This window comes from Scyliorhinus canicula, chromosome 31, assembly GCF_902713615.1.
Source record: "Scyliorhinus canicula chromosome 31, sScyCan1.1, whole genome shotgun sequence".
In the NCBI taxonomy this organism is placed as follows: Eukaryota; Metazoa; Chordata; class Chondrichthyes; order Carcharhiniformes; family Scyliorhinidae; genus Scyliorhinus; species Scyliorhinus canicula.
This window is the reverse complement of record NC_052176.1, coordinates 1,053,549-1,077,976: the sequence shown is the minus strand read 5'-3', so window position 1 is coordinate 1,077,976 and position 24,428 is coordinate 1,053,549. Positions and strand designations below refer to the sequence as shown.

Sequence of the window (24,428 nt, the reverse complement as noted above, 5' to 3'; positions counted from 1 at the left end):
TACTGAGCTAGTAACAGCGGGCCTGTTATCGGTACTCGGAGAGAGATAGTGAATGTCCTTGTCCTTCAGTAACGGTCTCCGTTCTGTGTATTTTGCTTCAATATATATAAAGTATAACCATTTTTTTTAACCAAATAAAAAGTTGTGCTGATATGGAAGAGATTTGCTGAGTCGACATTCCTCTCACTGCGCGGTCTGAATCAACTAGGAGTCTCTCTCCAGCTCGCAGCAGAGTCTTTAAGGCTGAGCTAGATAGGTTCTTGATTAATAAGGGTTATCTGGAGGGGCAGAGTGGCCTTGTCCCGCCAATCACCTATATGTTTGTGTGATGTGATGGAGACCGTGATTGGCTGTATTAAGAGAGACCATGTGATTGGCTGTATTGAAGGAGACCCTGTGATTGGCTGTATTGATTTGAGGGAGACCCTGTGATTGGCTGTATTGAGAGAGAGACCATGTGATTGGCTGTATTGAAGGAGACCCTGTGATTGGCTGTATTGATTTGAGGGAGACCCTGTGATTGTCTGTATTGAGGGAGCCGCTGTGATTGGCTGTATTGAGGGAGACCCTGTGATTGTTTGTATTGATGTGAGGGAGACGCTGTGATTGGCTGTATTGAGGGAGACACCCTGTGATTGGCTGCATTGATGTGAGGGAGCCACTGTGATTGGCTGTATTGATGTGAGGGAGACCCTGTGATTGGCTGTATTGATGTGAGACCTGTGATTGGCTGTATTGAGGGAGACCCTGTGATTGGCTGTATTGAGGGAGACTCTGTGATTGGCTGTATTGAGGGAGACCCTGTGATTGGCTGTATTGAGGGAGACTCTGTGATTGGCTGTATTGAGGGAGACTCTGTGATTGGCTGTATTGAGGGAGACCCTGTGATTGGCTGTATTGAGGGACACTCTGTGATTAGCTGTATTGAGGGATATCCTGTTATCGGTTGTATTGATGTGAGGGAGACCCTATGATTGGCTGTATTGATGTCAGGGAGATCCTGTGAATGGCACCCTGTGATTGGCTGTATTGATGTGAGGGAGCTGCTGTGATTGGCTCTATCGAGAGAGACCCTGTGATTGGCTGTATTGATGTGAGGGAGATCCCTTGATTGGCTCTATTGAGAGAGACCCTGTGATTGGCTGTATTGATGTAAGGGAGCCGCTGTGATTGGCTCTATTGAGAGAGACCCTGTGATTGGCTGTATTGATGTGAGGGCGACCCTGTGATTGGCTGTATTGATGTGAGCGCGACCCTGTGATTGGCTGTATTGATGAGCGCGACCCTGTGATTGGCTGCATTGAGAGAGACCCTACGATTGGCCCGGTCACGTGCCCCTGACATCGCATCCGTCGCCGCCGCCATTCGGATCCCCGGAGGGTGAAGCTTCTCTCACCTGGGCGCCGCCGGGTTCCTCCGTCCGTCCGTCCATCCTTGGCATCGACTCGCGGGTGAGTGAAGCGGGGAAGAGGTGAGGTGGGGTTGGGCGGAGGCGCGGGAATCCGAGGCGGTCGACCCAAGCACGCGGCGGTCGAACGACGGTTGGTCCGCGCGCGGCGGCGGCCGGAGGTGCGCCTGCGCGACGCCGCGTGACCAGGGGTTCGCACCTGCGCAGTGCGCCTCCCTCACCCCCGGCGGGCGGAGTGCGCCTGCGCAGTGCCCCAGCCCCGGCCCGGCGGCGTGTCCGCGCCTGCTCAGTGCTGGGTTTGATCCGGGCATGCGCGGTGATTTTCCCGCCCAAACCGTTGAGTCAGGTATTTTTCGTCCCCCCACACGGGAATTTTAAACAGGGCCAGTGCCAATCAATGTGTTCTGTTGTGGAATATTTGAGCTTTGCACCGAGATTCAGAGGGTGGTGATTGGTAACGTGTGGTTACACGACCCATTGATGAAGCAGCTGAAGATGGTTTGGGCCGAGGACACGACCCTGAGGAACTCCTGCAGTGATGTCCTGGAGCCGAGATGATTGACCTCCAACCATCACAACCATCTCCCTCTGCGAAGAGTTGGGCACTGTGGACTCGTGAAGCAGACCAACACTGAACAAGGTTCAACACTATTTTATTAACTCTTATAAAATACCAGACATACTATAACTGTGGGTTTACACGATGCTAATTTAACGAGAGATCTGTGCCTGTCCGAACCAGTTGAATCACTCAGCACGCGGTGTGAGTCTGTACTGTACTTGATCAGCTCTTGTACTTCTGAGAGGCAGCATCCCAAATGAGCGGGATGCCTGGTTTAGCTCATTGGGCTAAATCGCTGGCTTTGAAAGCAGGCCAGCAGCACGGTTCAATTCCCGTCCCAGCCTCCCCGAACAGGCGCCGGAATGTGGCGACTAGGGGCTTTTCACCGTAACTTCATTGAAGCCTACTCGTGACGATAAGCAATTTTCATTTTTTCATTTTGATCAGTGTGTGTCTGCACCATGATATACTGGTGTATATTATGACATCCCCCCCCCCTTTTATAAAAATGTTGATGTGAATGTGTGACAATAAATAGTGTGGCTGTGTGAAGAATGTTCCTAACTACATGTGAGGTGCGAAGACATATGTCCAGATCTATATACAGGAAAACTTAGCTATATACAAGGGAAGGTGACTGGTGCAGATGCAGTGCTATATACAAACCAATAGAAAGCGACAAGGAAGGAAACATCTCCGAGAGTCCATATATTTGCAAAGTTCATAAATTCAGTCTCTGAGGTGGCCGACGAATTCTGGTTGACCGCCTCAAGGGCGGGTCGATAGCCTCCAGGTCCGGAGCTGGGTGGGCTGCAACACAGTCAGGGGGAGGCAGAGTGACCGGAAGCTCTGCACAGTCCATGGCAGGGTCAGCAGAGGATCTGCTCGGAGGATCCTGTAACGATTGTGGAACAAGGCAAAGGGCACGTCGGTTGCGGCGCCGAATGGATCCGTCTGGTAACCGAACCAGGAAGGAGTGGGGGGCCACCTGCCTAAGGACAACAGCAGTTGCAGACCAGCCACCATCCGGGAGACGAATGCGAACCTTATCGTTCGACTGGATGTCGGGGAGATCAGCAGCATGTGAGTCGCGTGTGGCCTTTTGCTGCGTCGGAGACGTCTGCATCTTGTGAAGCATGGGAACATGATCAAGATTCGGGGTATGAATAGACGGCACCGTCGTCCTCAGCAATTGTCGGGTGACAGCCCAGGGGCGAGCGGGGCGGAGCGATAGGCCAACAAAGCGAGATAGAAGTCAGATCCGGCATCGGCAGCCTTGCAGAGTAGCCTCTTGACTATGTGAACCCCCTTTTCTGCTTTGCCATTGGACTGAGGGTACAGGGGACTGGATGTGATGTGTGTGAAGTTGTGCTGCCGTGCGAAGCTGGCCCATTCCTGGCTTGTGAAGCAGGGGCCATTGTCCGATATCACTGTGAGCGGGATGCCATGCCGGGCAAATGTCTCTTTGCACGCCCGAATGACAGGATGAAGTGAGGTTGTGCAACCTGATGACCTCCGGGTAGTTTGAGAAGTAATCAATAATTAATACATAGTCCCTACCCAATGCGTGGAACAGGTCAATGCCCACCTTGGTCCAGGACGATGCGACCAACTCATGGGGCATCAGAGTCCCCTGTGGTTGGGCGGGCTGAAAACGCTGGCAGGTGGGGCAGTTGAGTACCGCATTGGCAATGTCGCCGTTGATTCCTGGCCAATAGACAGCTTCCTTGGCCCTGCGGTGACATTTTTCAACGCCCAGATGGCCCTCGTGCAGCTGCTCTAGGACCAGCTGGCGCATGCTCTGCAGGATCATGATGCGGTCTAGCTTCAGGAGAACCCCATCAACGACCGCCAGATCGTCTCGAACATTGTAAAATTGTGGGCATTGACCCTTGATCCACCCGTCCGTCATTAGGCGCATGACACGCTGTAGTAGGGGGTCAGCCTCTGTCTCCGGCGAATTTGTACCAGGCGTGCATCCGATGCTGGCAAGTGGGAGGCTGCAAACTGAACTTGAGCGTTGACCTGGCAAACAAACCCTTTGTGATTGCATGGAGTGGTGACCGACCTAGAGAGGGCGGCGGCAACGATAAGGTCCTTGCCAGGGGTATAAACATGTTGGAAATCATACCTCCGGAGCTTGAGCAGAATGTGCTGGAGGCGAGACGTCATATAATTCAAGTCCTTTTGTATTATGTTGACGAGCGGACGATGGTCGGTCTCGACAGTAAACTGGAGAAGTCCATAAACATAGTCGTGGAACTTCACGACACCGGTCAGAAGGCCAAAGCACTCCTCTATTTGCGTGTAGCGCTGTTCCGTGGGGGTCATTGCCTGCGTTGCATACGCAATGGGGGCCCATGACGAGGCCTCATCATGCTGCAGAAGCACGGCTCCAATGCCAGACTGACTGGCATCCGTAGAGATTTTCATTTCCTTCGCTGGATCAAAAAAAGCCAGCACTGGGGCCGTGGCTAGCTTGGCCTTCAGTTCCCTCCACTCGAGCTCATGGGCAGGGAGCCACTGGAAGTCCGTTGTCTTTCAGACCAGGTTCCTGAGTGCCATAGTCTGCGAGGCGAGGTTGGGAATAAACTTTCCGAGGAAATTTATCATGCCCAAGAACCGGAGGACCGCTTTCTTGTCCTCGGGCGTTTTCATGGACAATTTTGTCCTCATCCGGCCGCACACCCAAATGGGAAATATGGTCACCCAGGAATTTAATGTCCGACTGGACGAAAGAGCATTTGGCTCTATTGATGCTGAGGCCATGCTCGTGTATGCACTTGAGGCGGCTGATGTGCTCCTGCGGGGTGTTGGACCAGGTTATTATGTCGTCGACGTAGACACGGATGCCTTTGATTCCCTCCATCATCTGTCCCATTATTCTGTGAAATACTTTGGACGCTGAGATGATGCCAAATGGCATTCATTGTAGCAGAGGGCGGATTGAATGTACTCGGCTTTCTGCTCGATTCATCCAGCTGGATTTGCCAGGAGCCTTTTGAGGCGTCGAGTTTTGTGAAGGGTTTGGCGTGGGCCATTTCACACGTGAGTTACTCATGCTTGGGAATCGGGTAGTGGTCCCGCATGATATTCCGATTAAGATCCTTAGGATCTCTGCAAATCCTTAGCTCACCGGATGGTTTCTTCACACAGACCATGGAACTCACCCAGTCGGTCGGTTCCATGACCCTGGAGATGACCCCTTGGTCCTGAAGGTTCTGGAGCTGTTGCTTGAGGCGGTCCTTAAGGGGCGCTGGGACCCTGTGAGGTGCGTGTACCACAGGCATGGCGTTTGGCTTGAGTAGAATCTTGTATGTATACGGGAGCGTGCCCATGCCCTCAAAGACTGTTGGATGATGGAGTTGAGTTGCGCCCTGAAGTCAGTGTCAGGAGAGGCAGACTCATCGCTGGGAGAGAGACAGTGAACCCTCTGCACCAGTTTCAGCAGGTTACGTGCCTGCGCACCAAGCAAGGAGGCTTTCGAGGCGGCAACCATCTCGAAGGATAGGACAGCTGTGTGAGCACTGTGTGTCACCTCGAGTGGCAAGAGCCACTGGCAGCGATGGCATTTCCATTGTAATCAAGCAGTTAGCATGCAGATGGCAGGCTGGACACGAAGGCTGCGAAGGTCAGACGACGCAATGAGATTGGCGGAGGCACCAGTGTCCAGGCGGAACCTTACTGGGCACTGGTTGACCGTAAGGGTGGCACACCACTCATCATCCGGATCAATGCTGTGTATCGGAATGGGCTTGGTGCTGCGCTCAGGAGACATACTGTGCCTGGTTATGATGCTAACTTGGAAAGGGGCTTGCAGGTCATCGCTGTCAAAGTCGGAGGACAGGTCTGGGACAGGCACGTTGATTGTGGGCTGAATGGCCCGGACATACCTGCGAGGCTGGCTGGATCTTCGGAAACTAGCCGGCTGAGTCGACGTGCATAAAGCAGCATAGTGGCCAAGTTTGCCACACTACAAACGTCGTCGGGTCTTCGCGGGACATTGCCGCTTTAAGTGGGCGGAGCCACAGATGCCGCACACCGTTGCGTTGGCGCGTTTGTTACGCCACCGCGCATGCGGGGTGCGATCCATCGTGGTGTGTGCCTGCACAGTACGTTCTTCAACATCGCCACGTTCGTTGCGTCCCAGCGCGGGAGCCTGCGAAAAGCGCGCAAAATGGCTGCCTTCGTCCAGGTTTAAGCCCTGGAGCGATTTGATGACCTGGACCCATTCTGCCTCATGGGGAGCTTGCCACGCCGTTTCAGCGGCCTGGATGCGGGAATACCGCGTGGAGGCGTGCTTGTGGAACACGCAGGTCTCAATGGCAGTGGACAGGGTGAGCTGTTTGGCCTTAAGAAGCTGCTGGTGAAGGGGCTCCGACTGCACACAGAAAACTATCTGGTCGCGTATCATGGAGTCAGAAGTGGACCCGTAGTTACAGGACTGCCCAAGGACACGGAGGTGGGTGATAAAGGACTGGAAAGGTTAGCACTGCTGAAAGTTATAGCACTCGAAGCTCTCGACCTCGACCTCGCAGTGGCTGTCGAACTTTAGGAGGACCGTCTTGAACTTTGATTTATCCCTGTCAGTGAAGGTGAGCGAGTTAAAGATGTGGAGGGTATGGTCCCCGGCTGTGGAGAGGAAGAGAGCAATCTTCCGTGCATCCGAGGCAGCTTCCAGGTCCATGGCCTCGAGGTATAGCTGGAAGCGCTGTTTAAAAAATCTTTCAGTTGGAGCCCAGGTTTCAGGTAATGTGGAGGGGCGACGGCAGACGAACGCTGTCCATGTTGCAGGATGGCTGAAGACTGGTGGAAGGCTGATCACTGGAAGGTAGGTCTCAGAAGTTCTAACATCCCTTAACTACTGGTACCATGATGTGTTGGGCACTGTGGACACATGAAGCAGACATATGCCACCAACACTGAAGAAGGTTCAACACTATTTTATTAACTCTTATAAAATACTAGACATGCTATAACTGTGGGTTTACACGATGCTAGTTTAACTAAAGACCTGTGCCTGTCTGAACCAGTTGAATCACTCAGCAGGTGGTGTGAGTCTGTACTGTACTTGATGAACTCTTGTACTTCTGAGAGGCAGCATCCCGAATGTGCGGAAAAAGTGATGCCCACTGTTTATAGTGCGTGGGTTCTAACTGGTGATTGGCTGCGGTGTTTGTGCATGTTGATTGGTCCTAGTGTATGTCCATCAGTGCGTGTCTGCACCATGATATACTGGTGTATATTATGACACTTGGTGCCGGATATGACTCAAACCAGAGGAGAGTCTCTCCCCCCTCCCCCCCGATTCCCATTGACTCCAGTTTAGCTCGGGCTCCTTGATGCCAAACTCAGCCAAATGCTGCCTTGATGCGAAGGATAGTCACTCTCACCTCACCTCTGGCATTCAGCTCCTTTGTCCATGTTGGTCAGGAGCTGAGTGACCCTGGGCGAAACCCAAACTGAGGGCCTGTCAGCAGGTTATTGCGGAATAAGTGCCGCTTGATAGCTCTGCTGATGAACCCTTCCATCACTTTGCTGATGATGGAGAGTAGACTGATACGTCGGTAATTGGCTGGGTTCGATTTGTCCTGTTCCTTGTGTACTGGACACACCTGGACAATTTTCCACCTTGCCGGGTAGATGAGACCATAAGACATAGGAGCAGAATTCGGCTACTCGGCCCATGGAGTCTACTCCGCCATTCAATCATGGATGATATTTTTCCCATCCCCATTCTCCTGCCTTCTCCCCATAACCCCTGATCCCCTTATTGATCAAGAACCTATCTATCTCTGTCTTATAGACACTCAGCAATTTGGCCTCCACAGCTTTCTGCGGTAAAGAGTTCCACAGATTCACCACCCTCTGGCTGAAGAAATTCCTCCTCATCTTTGGTTTAAAGGATCGTCCCTTTAGTCTGAAATTGTGTCCTCTGGTTCTCGTTTTTAGATGCCAGTGCTGTACTAGAACAACTTGGCTAGGGGTGTGGCATGTTCTGGAACACAAGTCTTCAGTACTATTTCCAGAATATTATCCCATAGCCTTTGCAGTATCCAGTGCCTTCACCGTTTCTTGATATCACGAAGGGTGAGTCGTGTTGGCTGAGATTGAATTCTTTGATGCTGGGGACCTCTGGAGGAGACCGAGATGGATCATCCACTCGGCACATCTGGCTGAAGATTGTTGCGAATGGCTCAGCCTTGTTTTTTGTACAGATGTGCTGGGCTCCGCCATCATTGAGGAGGGGGATATTATTGCAGCCTCCTCCTCCAGTGAGTTGTTTAATTGTCCACCACCATTCACGGCTTGGATGTGGCAGGACTGCAGAGCTGAGATCTGATCCGTTAGTTGTGGGATCGTTTAGTTCTATCACCTGTTGCTTATATTTTTAGGATATTGTTATAAAACCTTTTTGCCTGCCCCGTGCTCCATTTTCTATCCCCGTGCTGCTGCCTGCTTTGATCTACGGTCTTTTGGTTAGCCACTACAACATTACTGCACCCTTTGGGATTTCTGTTAAACTACAGATTTTAGGCAGAACTTGAACACCCCTGTCCTGATGGGCCAGGCCAAGACGTCCTTTTAGGTTCTGTCGCAGAACCTGTGATGTCGATTGGCAAGCAGCCAATCGGTGTATGTACAGTTCTTGGCCTTCTCCTATTGTTGCTTGTCATTCGTGGAGCCAGTCAGAAACTTTAAGGGAAGAAGGAGTGTCTTCTGAGTTCCATCTTTTGTGCAGTCCTGAGAAGGTTTCAGACAGGTCGCAGCTGGAATGCACTTCCTCTCTCTGCGGCTCTTTCTCTCTCGGCCAGGCGATATTTAAAGCCTCCAAACCAGTTCTGGGAAGGTGCTCCCAGTGAGAAGGCAGGCAGCACTCATAAAGAACAAAGAAAATTACAGCACCGGAACCCTCCCAGCCATTGCCGACCATGCTGCCAGTCGAAACTAAAATCTTCTACACTTCCGGGGTCCGTCACCCACTATTCCCATCCTATTCAACCCTTCCCAACCTTTTTTGGACACTAAGGGTAATTGAACGTGGCCAATCCACCTAACCGGCACGTCTTTGGACTGTGGGAGGAAACCGGAGCACCCGGAGGAAACCCATGTAGACACGGGGAGAACGTGCAGACTCCGCACAGACAGTGACCCAAGCCAGGAATCGCCTGGGACCCTGGAGCTGTGAAACAAATCTGCCAGAGTCTCGTACAGAAATCAGGCCAGTGAAAGACTGCCAATTTCAGGGTCAATGCTGCATCAATCACACAGGGAAACAAAAGCTCCATCTGCTGGTAGCAGAACAGAAGTGCACTGATCTGAATAACTTGTGTACATCGCCATCTGGAGGCCCGTGATTGGAATCGCTGACCTGAAAATTCCTGTACTCTGAGCTCCATCCGGTGGCGGAAAGACAGAACTGCGCCGACCTGAAAATCCTTCAGCAAATCTCTTCCCAGAGGCCGAAACCACAGCAGTGAAGATTCATCTCAAACCTAGCCTTTAGTCCCCATTATTTTTATCCCCACCAACCAAGGGCAGCACGGTAGCATTGTGGATAGCACAATCGCTTCACAGTTCCAGGGTCCCAGGTTCGATTCCGGCTTGGGTCACTGTCTGTGCGGAGTCTGCACATCCTCTCCGTGTGTGCGTGGGTTTCCTCCGGGTGCTCCAGTTTCCTCCCACAGTCCAAAGATGTGCAGGTTAGGTGGATTGGCCATGATAAATTGCCCTTAGTGTCCAAAATTGCCCTTAGTGTTGGGTGGGGTTACTGGGTTGTGGGGATACGGTGGAGGTGTTGACCTTGGGTAGGGTGCTCTTTCCAGGAGCAGACTCGATGGGCTGAATGGCCTCCTTCTGCACTGTAAATTCTATGTAAAAACCCTTACCTTGTGTGCGTTTGGGTAGAGGGTGGGACAGGGTTTTGGAATCTGGTAGACTGGTAGACCATTATTCTGTTAATTATTTATATAGTCATCTTTTCCTTTTGTTATTAATAAACAGTTTGTTAATATTTTACATATAAATCTGGTGTCTGTAACACATTGGAGCAGTCTAGGGTTAATGATCTCAGGAAAACGGCAATTATTGCTTTATTCACTTATGTTGGGACTCTGGGGACTGTTGGGATGGAAATGACGGCGCACTCACCCAGGGTGTCGTATCTATGTTGTTTGGCATGCAAGTAGTCCTGTGTTGTCACTACACCAGGTTGACATCCCCTCTTTCGGTATGTTTGGTGCAGCTACTGACACGCCCTCCTGCCCTCTCCGTTGAAACGGGGTTGATCCCCTGTCTTTGTGATAATGGTAGAGTTGGGGATATGCCAGGCCATGTGGTTGCAGATTGTGGCTGAATACAATTCTTTTTTAAAATAAATTTAGATTACGCAATTCATTTTTTGCCACTTAAGGGGCAATTCACCGTGGCCAATCCACCTACCCTGTACATCTTTTGGGTTGTGGGAGCGAAACACGGGGAGAATGTGCAAACTCCACACGGACAGTGACCCAGAGCCGGGATCGAACTTGGGACCTCGGCGTTGTGAAGCCGCAGTGCTAACCACTGTGGCACCGTGCTGCCCTGGCTGAATGCAATTCTGTTGCTGCTGATGGGCCACATTGCCTCATGAATGCCCAGTCTTCAGTGGCTAGACCTGTTCTGAATCTATCCCATTTAACACAGTGGTAGTGCCACACAACACAATGCATGGGACCGTCAATGTGAAGATGTGACTTTGTCTCCACAAGGACTGTGTGGTGTTCACTCCTACTGATACTGTCATGGACAAATGCATCTGCGACAGGCAGCGTGGTGAGGATGAGATCGAGTATGTTTTTCCCTCTTGGTTCCCTCCCCATCTGTTGCAGACCCAGTCTAGCAGCTATGTCCTTTAAGACTCAGCCAGCTCAGTCTGTGGTGATAATACAAAACCACTCTTGGTGATGGACATTGAAGTCCCCCACACACAGTATATTCTGTTCTCATGCCACCCTCAGTGCTTCCTCCAAGTGATGTTCAGCGTGGAGGAGTACTGATTTATCAGCTGATGGTGGCTGATACGTTGTAATCAGCAGGAGGTTTCCTTACCCTTGTTTGACCTGAAGCCATGAAACTTCATGGGGTCCAGAGTCGATGCTGAGGACTCCCAGGGCAACTTCGTCTCAGCTGTATACCACTGTCCTGCCACCTCTGCTGGATCTGTCCTGTTGGTGGGACAGGACATATCCAGGATGGTGATGGTGGTGTCTGGAGAATGTGTTTTTTTGACACAGCGAGTTATTGTGATCTGGAAGGTTCTGCCTGACAGCGCGGCAGAGGCAGATTCAACAGGAACTTCCAAAAGTGGGGGATTGGGAAAATACTGCAGAGCTGTGGTGGGAAGGGGGGGGGGGGGGTTAGTGGAACAATCAGGTTGTGTCTTTCAAAGGGCCAGCACAGGGTGATGGGCTGAATGGCCTCATCCTGTCTGATAAGATTCTCGGAGGCTAGTTCGAAAGCTAGAAATCTGAATTCTCCACTGATGCTGCCAGACTTGCTGAGCATTTTCCAGCATTTTCTGTTTATATCCCACTCGATTGCTGTTGTTTGTGGATTTCCTGCTACAACCCAGAAATCCATCCCCGGGAGTCACCGTTCCGTCTTGTGAAACGTAAACTCTCTGTGTTAGTTTCTGCCCCCTCCTGTTTCCTGGTTTCTCCCTGTGTCCCAGTGTCCTGTTGCTATATTGTGAGTTATTATTGTTCCGGACTCGCCTTTCCAATTCCCTGCTCTGTCCTTCTGTCCATCCCTGTGGTGTACTGACCGTACACGGATAGAATCCCAGAGAAATGGTTCGACTTCAGAAACTCTCCGACTGGGGCAGATCGGGAGAAATCATCTTTATTGCAAAGTAATTATTGAGAGATGTGTTAGAACAGAGCTTTTGCACATTTTAATAATGCAGTTCCAGTAACTTCAACAGCGACAGGAGCAATACAAACTGCAGAAAGAGCCAGGAAAACAACAGCAACACCGCAAGCAGCCATTGACAGACTCTGAGCCACAGCGCAGGGATTTGGCGATCTGTGGAAAGAGATTGTATCAGTTAGAGAGACAGAAACAGGCAGCACAGTGAAGATGTTTTCAGAGCTATAGATAATCTCCCGAGTCACTGAGGACATGGGCCCTAGTAACCTTCCCAGACTGCCTCTTCCAGCTCACATGTCATCACTCTCCATTCCCATTCTCTGGAATAACCAGGGAAATCTGACCTCACCTCACTTTCCCAGTCGGGTTCCTCAATTCCCTCCTGGTTAAGCTGATAGAATTCTGCCATTCACCCCACTGCACCCCCACTGCACCCCCCCGCCCCGCTCCTCTCATCTGCTTCTTTCAATATGTTTCAGACTCTTGGATGGGCAGTTGCTGACTAGAAGACAAAAGGAAGACCAGATTCCTGCCAGTCCCTGTGGATTTTGGGATGTTCTCACCTGATGTGATACTATTGTACCATATTGAATGTCACGGACAGAGTGTTCACAACACAGTCTAATCCCAACACCAGCTCCCTCACCACAAACCCTTTAATATCCCAGCCAGACTGATGCTATGGAAAGTCTCCGGGTTGGTGATCAGTATTGGAGCCTAAAGGAAGCTGTCACATTCCCTACATTACAAACAGTTAGTACGCATCAAAACAGCGCCATTAACTGTGAACCACTGGGGACTGGGAGGTTATGAAAGGCACTAGCGAAATATCGGTCTTTCTTTAATGGAGATCATTTATTCACAATCTTCAATGAATAATTACACAGAATGTCGATTTAAATGGGAACATGGAGTTTATGAAGCAATATCATGGCGGCACAGTGGCGTAATGGTTAGCACCGCTGCCTGACAGCGCTGAGGACCCAGGTTCGATCCCGGCCCCGGGTCACTCTCCGTGTGGAGTTTGCGCACACTCCCCTTGTCGGCGTGGGTCTCACCCCCACAACCCAAAGATGTGCAGGGTAGGTGGTTTGGCCACGCTAAATTGCCCCTTAATTGGAAAATAAAATTGGGTACTCTAAATTTTAAAAATAAAATGAAGCAACTTAATACATACGGTTAATCGTCAGCCAGTGCTTCTGTCAATGTTCAAGAGGACAACCTATCTTTGTCGATTCACAGAAGTTATAATGGTCACGATAGCCCCAATAATAGCTGCAGCAGCAACACCAACAACACTAGTGCCAACAACAACATTTTCTACCTGAGAAGAGATTGTATCAGTTAGAGAGACAGAAACAGGCAGCACAGTGAAGATGTTTTCAGTGACTCTGGAACCCAGCTATAGATAATCTCCCGAGTCACTGAGGATATGTCCCCGAGAGACCTTCCCAGTCTGCCTCTTCCGGCTCACATGTCATCGCTCTCCATTCCCATTCTCTGGAATAACCAGGGAATGGAGCCCCACCCACCATTCCTCACATCACCATATCATGGAATCTCTACAGTGCAGAAGGAAGCCATTCGGCCCGTCGAGTCTGCACTGACCCTCTGAAAGAACTCTACCTGGGCCCATCTCCCCACAACCCATTGCTCGGCACAACATCGCGGGCCGAAGGGCCTGTTCTGTGCTGTACTGTTCTATGTTCTATGTAACCCGATAACCCACTTAGCCATTGGACACTAAGGGGCAATCGATCATGGGCAATCCACCCTAACCTGCACATCTTTGGACTGTGGGAGGAAATTGGAGGACCCGGAGGAAACCCAGGCAGACACAGGGAGTACGTACAAACTCCACACAGTAACCCAAGGTTGGAATGGAACTTGGGTCCCTGGTGCCACGAGGCAGTAGTGCTAACCACTTTCTCCAACAACACATCCACTCAGACAAACACAAATAAGCTATTTGCATTCCCTTAGTGCCTGTCTGCTGGGTATTCTTGTGAGACAAGTTGAGGTCTGTTGTCACTTACCAGTTGTTCAGGGAATCCAAAACGATTAAACACTTCTAACTTCTCGACAGTCTTCTCTGATGAAGTAGATTTCATCACAGCGACCTCTGGCCACTTGGTGTGAGCATCAAGAACATGTGTCCTTCAAAAGGTCCTGCAAATTCCACATGCACTCATTGCCAAATGTCTTCAGGCCATTCCCATGGATGCAGTGTTGCTAAGGGTGGCAGGTTTCTTGCTCAAGAGGAACATATTCCAGCTTTCTCTTCAATTTCTGCTACCAGTCCAGACCGCCAGAAATAATTCCTCGCTCTTTCCTTCATACGTAAAACTGTGCAATGGCCCTCATGTAGCTTCTCTAACACTCACTTTCTCAATGGTGGTGGAATGATTGCTCTGAGCCCCCATAGAGGACATCCTGATGGTACTGACAGCTCTATTTCCTGGGGGAGGAGGGTTTCAGGTTAGGCGCTAGTAATACCATATCCATCACTTCTGGGAGTATCGGATCGCTCGGAGTGTATTTCCTCACTTGTCTAGAAGTGACTGGTGTATTGTCTCCTTGTTCAAAGTAGAAAATGTTCCTGTTTGAGTAGTCTGACAAACCACCTGGTAATAATCTTGAAAGTCCATCCATGTTCCAATGTAGACTTGATTGTCGATACTTCATAGAATTTACAGTGTAGAAGGAGGCCACTCGTCCCATCGAGTCTGCACCGGCTCTTGGAAAGAGCACCCTACCCGTGGTCAACACCTCCACCCTATCCCCATAACCCAGTAACCCCACCCAACGCTGATGGCAATTTTGGACACTAAGGGCAATTTATCATGGCCAATCCACCTAACCCGCACATCTTTGGACTGTGGGAGGAAACCGGAGCACCCGGAGGAAACCCACGCACACACGGGGAGGATGTGCAGACTCAGCACAGACAGTGACCCAAGGCGGAATCGAACCTGGGACCCTGGAGCTGTGAAGCAATTATGCTATCCACAATGCTACCGTGCTGCCCACTATGGTATAAGTGTGCAGACAAAAGCAGTGCCCGTCTCTAAATTCTATTTGCTGCAAGTGACAGATCCCATGTGTGGTCCAAAAATGTTTGTTAATGGGCGATGGTCTGGCAGCAAGTTAAACGTTCTCCCATATAGGAACTGAAGGAATTTCTTTGCTCCAAAGATGATCTCTGAAGCTTCCTTTTCAATCTGGGCATAGTTCCTTTCAGCTTTTCTCAATGTTTGAGACCCAAAAGCAATGGGTCTTTCTTCAGCCAGCAGCATGATGTGGGAGAGCGCCACCCCTACACAAGCTAACTGTAGGGGTAGAGTAAGATCAACATGCGTAAGAACTTCAGATTTAAGTAACGCTGTTTTGGATTGCGCAAAAGCATTATTGCATTGATCTGACATCTTCCACTTCTTGTTCTGGCACAAGAGGTTATGTAACGGTTTCAGAATGGTTACCAAGTTTGAAACAAATCTTCCATAGTAGTTCAACAATTGCAGGAAGGAACGTAACTGATGAACAATATGAGGTACAGGCATCTCTGTGATAACCTTGACCTTTGAAAGAAATTTGTGACGACTCATGGAATCAAATCACATCTCAAATATTCATTGGAGGATTAGAAGAACTCACTTGTCCTTACGGACTCCCAGACCATAGTCCCCTAATCTCTGGAGAGTGGCATTCAAATTTTGACCAGACAGGTAGTTGATGAGACGGTGGGCAAGCATCTTAGTGATAGCGACCACAACTTGGTACAATTTAAGTTTGTTATGGACAAAAAAATAGACAAATTGCAAAGGTCTTGGATTGGGGGAGAGCCGACTTTAGTAAAATAAGGCAGGATTTGGCCAAGGTAGATTGGAACAAGTTACTGGTGGGGAGATCTACAGAAGAGCAGTGGGAGCCGTTCAAAGTGGAAATGTGGAACCCAATATATTCCTTTTGGGCAATAGGAAGGAGTAACAAACCCAGGGAACCATGGATAACCAGAGATATTCAGGATACAATGAGAAGGAAAAAAGAGATTTTTAATAAGTGCAAGGGGAGGAAATCAACAGAGGTTTTAATGGAGTACAGAAAATGCAGGATGGAGCTTAAGAAAACAATTAGGAGAGCAAAGTGGGGATATGAGGAATCTCTATCTGGTAAAAGTAGGGAAAATCCCAAGATATTCTAAGAGTATATCAGTGGGAAGAGGATTACTTGGGAAAAGGTACGGCCAACTAGCGACCATGGGGGAAATCTGTGGGTGGAGCTAGAGGACATTGGTAGAGTGTTAAATGAATATTTCACATTTGCCTTCACCCAAGAGAATGAGGAGGCAGATTTAGAACTCAGGAGAGAGACTGTGAGGTTACACACACGTATCTGTGTGTTCATACTTTTTAGGGTCTGGCTTCTCAGGCTGCACGAAACTATGGAGGAGATTAAACATTTTGCCCTCATGACGCTCAGGAAAGTGGGCAGCGAAACATCTTCAGCTATTTTGTTTGCCTGCATAAAATAGTCAAAATGCTCCGTGTAGGATCTCCATAGCTCCACATTTTCATCATAGTTGAAAACTCCCGCCATTTTCTTTACGAATGGAGGTTTCCCGTATGCACACTTTGCAACGCGTTCCCAGCAGCTACCTCGATTGTTCTTTCACACACGGCAGCAACCTGAGCTTCAGCCTCTTTTTTAACACACCCAGCTCTATAACTGCAGCAGAGTATGGTTACTCACGTCCACCTTGCCCATTCGGTCTGGAGCACATGCAAAATCCTTCTTCTCTAACGTTTCTTTCCCCAGCTTTTCTTTGACAAATTCGTCTTCCCTGGCAGCTGGCCAGCATCGTTTGAAGCCCTCGACAGCCAGTTTTTATGTTGTATATCGGAGAGTGACACTCTGGAGCAACGATGGTTAAAAGCAACAGAGCTTTATTTACAGGTGTGTGTTCACTTACATGGGCTGCTTCATATCTGCCTCTTTCCCCACGTGATTGACTTCTGACATCATTTCCGGTGAATACATCAATAAATAACAGAGCAGAGCTTCGAGAAGCTCAGAGGAATAAATATGAATTCATAACAAGTCCCCGTCTGCAATCTCAACCTTCAGCGAATTGACACCTTCCCGATCTTCCTGTGGCCGCTCATCCCCAGTGATCCACACAGATCCTGACTACACTACCTTCTAAAGTTCACACAGTGCCAGTATCTGAGCTGGAGTTAGATTTAATGACGGGATTTCTACATCAGTGGGGTGGTGCCACTCTCACCCTTCCTCCTGGGGCTGCTGTAACTGCTCAGAAGTCTCCTTGTTCAGCAACAGATGAAAGAATGTCCATGACCAGGAGATCCTGCTCGTCTATAATTACCTGTGGATTATGGGATTAACTCACTCACCTGTGACGATTCAGCTCTACCGTAACGAAGCCCTTTGACAAAGTGTTCACAGTTTGCTGTCGTTACGCTGTACCTTATTCTGTTTCCAACTTTCGCTTCGGCATTTTGTAGTATCTGGCGAACAGGTAACCTGTTCCTCTTGTTATCAGCCGTGTTGTTTACACAGTATTTATTGTCTCCAGCTACCGCAGAGAGAAGCTCTTTTTTAACCACAGCAACTACTGTAGAACTGGACATTACAATCCCTGATATTTCATCAGATCCTCCATCTAGAAAATGTATTAAAGCAGCAGTTTATTGAGACTGTTTTGATATATTAATGGAACAGTTTATTGAGTTTAAAAACATTCTGTAACAACCCATCAGGTCTGGCAGCATCTGTGGGGAGAGAAAACCAAGCTAACACACATAGAAGCAGGAGGAAGCCATTCGGCCCTTCAAGCTTGCTCTGCCAGAATCTAACGTTTCAAGTCCATTTGACTGCTTCAGATTATAAAGACAGAGAAACGTGTTGGATTATTTACAGTGTAAGAGAGGATCAGGCAGAATAGAATATATGGGATTGGTGGAAGAGATTGAAACAATGATGTGTATGTCACGAGACAGATGAAACATTAATACCAGAGGAAGGTGCTGGTAGTTGCCGAAATGTAAGATATCAGAATGTGTTAATGGGAGCATAAAGGTCAGTGCCCAGTGAAAGCAAAGCTGAGGAACAAGTGACAGATCGCCCTGTGAAGTGGGGACGATTTGCATTGGGGCAAAAATTGTTTGGGATATTAAAGAAAATATCAAGATGGAGGAGAAAGTTCATAGTCTAAAGTTGTTGAACTCAAGTGTTGAGCCCGGGGGCTGTAAGGTGCCTAATTGGAAGATGAGGTGCTGCTCCTCCAGTTTGCGTTGGCTTCACTGGAGCGTTGCAGCAGGCCAAGGACGGACACACGGATATTGGGAGCAGCAAATCCAGTGGACCAAATGGAGGAAGATGCAAACAAAGTATTGCTTCACCTCAAAGGAGTGTTTGGGGCCTTGAACTGTGAGGAGGACGGATGTAAAGGGGAAGGTGTTGCACCTTCTGAGATTGCTTCGGAAATGCTGTGGGAAGGGGCTGGGGTGTTGAGGGTGATGTTGGAGTGGACCAAGGTGCGACGGAGGGATGGGTTTCTGCAGAATGCCGATGGGGGGGGGGTGAGGGGACGATGTGTTTGGTGGTGGCACCATGCTGGAGTTGACGGAAATGATGGAGGATGATCCTTTGAATGTGGTGTTTGTTGGGGTAGAAAGTGAGGTAAAGGAGGACCCTATTGTTGGGCCCTATCATCTGTCAAGCACTGTGGCATGGGGGTATCTCAGTTTAAAAAGAGGTAGACATGTTAGAAGCTCCATTTTCAAAGGTGGCATCATCAGAACAGATGCGACGGAGGCAGAGAAACTGGGAGAAAGGGACAGAGTCCCTACCGGAGGCAGGATGTGAGTAGCTGTAATTGAGGGAGACTAGGAGTTTCTTGGGCACATTGACATAGGGGGTGACAAGGTTTCGGAGGTGCTGGCAGGCTTAAAAGTGGACAAATCTTCAGGTCCGGACGAATTGTGTCCCAGGATGCTGTGGGATGCGAGAGAGGAGATTGCAGGGGATCTGACCCCAATTTTGAATTCCTCCCTGGCCACCAGGGAGGTGCCAGAGAACTGGAGAACAACTAATGTGGTCCCAGGGTAACTTGATAAGGTGGAATCAAATTGGCTGAGCTGTAGGAGACAGAGGGTGATGACTGACGTCTGCTTTAGGGACTGGAAGCCAGTGTCCAGTGGTGTACCACAGAGGTCTGTGCTGGGTCCCCTATTATCCATCATTTATATAAACAACATAGATGACTATGTGTGGGGGAGATCAGTAAGTTTGCAGATGACACAAAGATTGGCCGGGTGGTTAACAATGTCGATGGTTACAGAAAGATATAGACGGGATGGTCAAATGGGCGGAGAAGCGGCAGATGGAATTTAACCCTGAAAAGTGTGAGGTGATACATGTTGGAAGGAGTAATTTGACAAGAAAGTATTCAATGAACGGTCCGACACTGGGAACAAAGGGACCTTGGCGTGTTTGTCCATAGATCTCTGAAGGCAGAAGCGCAGGTTAATAGGGTGGTGAAAAAGGCATATGGTACACTCGCCTTTATCAATCGAGGCATGGATTACAAAAGCAGGGAGGTCATGTTGGAGCTGTATAGAACTTTAGCTGGAGTACTGTGTGCAGTTCTGGTCACCACATTATAGGAAGGATGTGATTGCACTGGAGGGGGTGCAGAGGAGATTCACCAGGATGTTGCCTGGGATGGAACATTTAAGTTATAAAGAGAGGTTGGATAGGCTTGGGCTGGAGCAGAGAAGACTGAGGGGTGACCTGATTGAGGTGCACAAGATTATGAGGGGCATGGTCAGGGTGGATAGGGAGCAGCTGTTCCCCTTAGTTGAAGGGACAGTTACGAGGGGACACAAGTTCAAGGTTAGGGGCAGGAGGTTTAGGGGGAGTTTGAGGCAAAACCTTTATTACCCAGAGGGTGGTGATGGTCTGCAATGTACTGCCTGGGAGGGTGTTGAGGCGGGTTACCTGACATCCTTTAAGAAGTACCTGTTTTGTTATGCTCTTGACGTAGCATAAGCTGCTTCCTTGATGTGCACTCTGACAAAGGAAGGTTCGGTCTTGGAGATAGCTTTAACACATTAAACAATTCTCCTACTTGGATTTGACTCTCCTGTTAATCCTGCTATAGCTACTCAAACTATCTAACCAGTCTGCTACAATCCACGTGGTGGGTGTGATGTGTTTCAAATTAACCCTGTGTACTCACTGAGAGTCTCCAGTGGAAAGAGGAAGATCATGTGTGCTGTGTCCTTTTATATGGGTTGGTGTAATGCCCTCCTGTGGTAGTGTCACCTCTGTGTGTGTCATGAATGCCCATTGGTTGTGTCCTATCTTACTGGCCTATTGGTTGACTGTGTCATGATGTCTCTGGTGCTCCTTCTAATGTCTATCTAGTCTACGTGTATTTACATTAACCCCTTGTGTATTTACAGTGATGCATATTACCACAGTACCTGGGTGAGTACTTGGAATGTCTGAACAGGAGGGAGGGTTTCACGTACGTGGATAATTGGAGCACATTCAGGGGACGGTGGGACCTGTACAGACAGGACGGTTTGCACCTGAACCAGAGGGGCACCAATATCCTGGGAGGGAAATTTGCTACAGCTCTTCGGGAGGGTTTAAACTAATTTGTCAGGGGGCTGGAAAAACGAGCTGTAGTCCAGAAGCCAGTGTTGAGAGTAGTGAGGTACTGAGGAGGGTATCAAGGTTGCAGGAGTGTACCGGCAGACAGAAAGGTGGGTTGAAGTGTGTATACTTCAATGCAAGGAGCATCCGGAATAAGGTAGGTGAACTTGGAGCGTGGATTGGTACTTGGAACTACGATGTTGTGGCCATTACGGAGACATGGTTAGAACAGGGACAGGAATGATTGTTGGAAGTTCCGGGGTATAGATGTTTCAGTAAGAGATGGGAAGGTGGTAAAAGAGGTGGAGGAGTAGCATTGTTAATCAAGGATAGTTTAACGGCTGCAGAAAGGCAGTTCGAAGGGGATCTGCCTACTGAGGTAATATGTGCCGAAGTTAGAAATAGGAAAGGAGCGGTCGCATTGTTAGGAGTTTTATCTAGGCCCCCAAATAGTAATAGAGATGTGGGGGTCTCAGGGTAGTTGTCATGGGTGACTTTAACTTTCCAAATATTGATTAGACCCTCCATAGGTCGAACAGTTCGGATGGGGCAGTTTTTGTACAGTGTGTGCAGGAGGGTTTCCTGACACACTATGTGGATAGGCCGACAAGAGTGGTGTGTTTTGGGGGGGGGGGGCACATTGGATTTGGTACTGGGTAATGAACCGGGCCAAGTGTTAGATTTGTTTGTGGGAGAGCACTTTGGAGATAGTGACCACAATTTGATGTCTTTCACTATTGCAATGGAGAGGGATAGAGCCATACGGCAGGGCAATGTTTATAATTGGGGGAGGGGTAATTATGATGCGATTAGGCAAGAATTAGGGAGCATAAGATGGTAACAGAAACTGTCAGGGAAAGGCACAAATGAAAAGTGGAGCTTGTTCAAGGAACAAATACTGCGTGTCCTTGGTAGGTATGTCCCTGTCAGGCAGGGAGGAAATGGCCGTGTGAGGGAACCATGGTTCACAAAAGAGGTTGGATGTCTTGTCAAGAGGAAAAAGGGAGAGTATGTAAGGATGAGAAAACAAGGTTCAGTTGGGTGGCTTGAGGGTTACAAGGTAGCAAGGAATGAACTAAAAATAGGGCTTAGGAGGGATAGGAGAGGGCATGAGAAGTCCTTGGCGGGTCAGATCAAGGAAAACCCCAAGGCTTTTTACTCTTATGTGAGAAATAAAAACGACCAGGGTGAGGGTAGGGCCGGTCAAGGACAGTAGTGGGAACTTGTGCATGGAGTCAGAAGAAATAAGAAAGGCACTGAATGAATACTTTTCTTCAATGTTCGCCAAGGAGAGGGGCCATGTTTTTGAGGATGAGAGTGTGATACAGGCGGGTAGGCTGGAGGAGGTAGATGTTCTGAGGAAGGATGTATTAGCAATTTTGAAAAACCTGAGGGTCAACAAGTCCCCTGGGCCAGATGGGATATATCCAAGGATTCTTTGGGAGGCAAGGGATGAGATTGCAGAGCTTTTGGCTTTGATCTTTGGGTCCTCACCATCCACGGGGGTAGTGCCAGAGGACTGGAGAGTGGCAAATGTTGTTCCTCTGTTCAAGAAAGGGAATAGGAATGACCCTGGTAATTATAGGCCAGTTAGTCTTACTTCGGTGGTCGGTAAGTTAATGGAAACGGTCCTGAAGGATAGGATTTATGACCATTTGGAAAGATGCAGCTTAATCCGGGATAGTCAACACAGATTCGTGAAGGGTAAGTCTTGCCTCACAAATTTGATTGAATTCTTTGAGGAGGTAACTAAGTGTGTAGATGAAGGTAGAGCAGTTGATGTCGTATACATGTTGATGTGACCATCAATTCACTCAACACAAGATTGGAAGTAAACTGTGGTTTTAATAGTCTTACAACTGAGCCTGCCTGCGACCAGAGGAACTGAGAGCAGGCTTACGGCTGCAGCACTTTATACTTCCGGTAGTGGGAGGGGCCATGGGCGGAGCCCTGTACAAGCTCTTCATCTCCCCCTATGGGCAGAGCCGCGCAACGGCTCACATACAGAGCCCACAAGGACATAATATAATGCAATGCAATACAGTGTGAATTACAATACAGTATAATTCACCACACATGTATTTTAGTAAGGCGTTTGAGAAGATTCCCCATGGCCGGCTCATGAAGAAAGTGAGGTGTGGGATAGAGGGAAATTTGGCCAATTGGATAAGTAACTGCCTATCACATAGAAGACAGAGGGTGGTGGTGGATGGAACATTTTCAGACTGGGGAGCAGTTACCAGCGGTGTACCACGGGGTTCAGTGCTGGATCCTCTGCTATTTGTGATTATTATCAATGACTTGGAGGAGGGGGCTGAAGGGTGGGTCAGTAAATTTGCTGATGACACCAAGATTGGTGGAGTAGTGGATGAGATGGAGGGAGGGCTGTTGTAGGCTGCAAAGAGACATTGATAGGATGCAGAGCTGGGCTGAAAAATGGCAGATGGAGTTTAACCCTGATAAGTGCGAGGCGATTCATTTTGGTAGAAAAAAATTGAATGCGGATTACAGGGTCAACGGCAGGGTTCTGAGGAATGTGGAGGAACAGAGCGATCTTGGGGTTCATGTCCACAGATCTCTGAAGGTTGCCACTTAAGTGGATAGAGCTGTGAAGAAGGCTTATAGTGTGTTAGCGTTTATTAACAATTTAAGAGCCATGGGGTTATGCTGCAACTATACATGAAATGAAAATCGCTTATTGTCACGAGTAGTGAAGGATCTTATGATTACGAAGTTTATTCAATTCAGGGTTACCGGTTGTTCTTGTACATTGCTGAAACTCAGTAGAAACTCAAGTTAAAAACTTGAGGTGCAAATAAGAATTGTTTTATTTGGAGTTCATTGGTTACAACTTGAAAATCATTTAAAAGGTAGTTTGTAGATAATTTGATTTTCTTCAAAGAATCACAGGAATTATCTTCTGAGACAGTAGCCCGAACACAATTTTAAAAGTCAAAGTCTGAAGTCAAAGTCTGAAAATGAAATATGAATACAGAACTCTTTTCTAACTCTCTTCCTTTACTTTCTGTCTCTCTGTCTCTTTCTTTCTTTCTGTCTCTCTGTCTCTTTATGTCTGTCTTTCTCTTTCTGTCTCTCTCTGTCTCTTTCTGTCTCTCTCAAAATGGTGGCCAAATCGTCCATGGATATACTATTTCATATCTGTCTTAAGTGATCCGATCACACCCCAATATAATCCTAATTGGTTTGAGTTAGACTCAAACACATTTGATTTGATAGCAAGCTGTCTTCACTATGTAACATTTACTTCCAATTGTTGCCTGCTTGTATGTTAAAGAATGCAATATTGTGCTTTATCAAAACCAGCAAAAACTGGTCTGAGGCTGACCTACCTATTGCCACAATAGAGACCTCATGCTGACCTCACTGCTGCAACAATGGAGACCTTATGTTATCTCGTCATGCCATGCTGGGCATAACTCTGAAAATATAAAATTGCTATAATGAGAATGTTGGAATCAAATATATATATTATATTTGATTCGATGTTTTAATTGTCCATTTATTAAAAATAAGGCAATATAGTTCAAGATATGTTTTTTTTAGCTTGTATATTTCATGGGATATGATTCAACCTAATCTCGAGTGGCATGAGAATCGTACAAGACTTCATTCTTATTCCTCGTTGCCATGGATTCAACCCTTGTCCTTGGAAAAATGTAATGACCTTATCAAACTTCTGTGTTACTTGCAACATGAGTTTGCAAATTATATGTTTTCTTTAATTTTAAAACTGGGAATTAATATTTATGCTTTAAGTAGCTTTTTATATATATTAAGTGTATTAGAAATACCTGGCTTCTACAAGTAGGCTTCAATGGAGTTACTGTGAAAAGCCCCGAGTTGCCA

The 24,428-nt window shown here is 48.3% G+C and overlaps 1 protein-coding gene across 4 annotated transcripts in view; it reads right to left on the bottom strand.

Annotated features, from left to right (window-relative positions):
* Positions 1-11,804: 11,804 nt before the first annotated feature.
* LOC119958869 (phospholipase A and acyltransferase 3-like) overlaps positions 11,805-24,428 on the bottom strand; it is a 38,833-nt gene continuing 26,209 nt past the window's right edge. For all 4 annotated transcript variants that reach the window (XM_038787381.1, XM_038787380.1, XM_038787384.1 and 1 more), the window contains exons 3-5: positions 17,291-17,559; positions 13,057-13,203; positions 11,805-12,035 (exon numbers count right to left, since the gene is read on the bottom strand). In XM_038787381.1, coding sequence (XP_038643309.1) covers positions 13,102-13,203; positions 17,291-17,559 — 371 coding nt within the window. In that variant the 3' untranslated portion in view covers positions 11,805-12,035; positions 13,057-13,101. The remainder of the gene's footprint in view (positions 12,036-13,056; positions 13,204-17,290; positions 17,560-24,428) is intronic.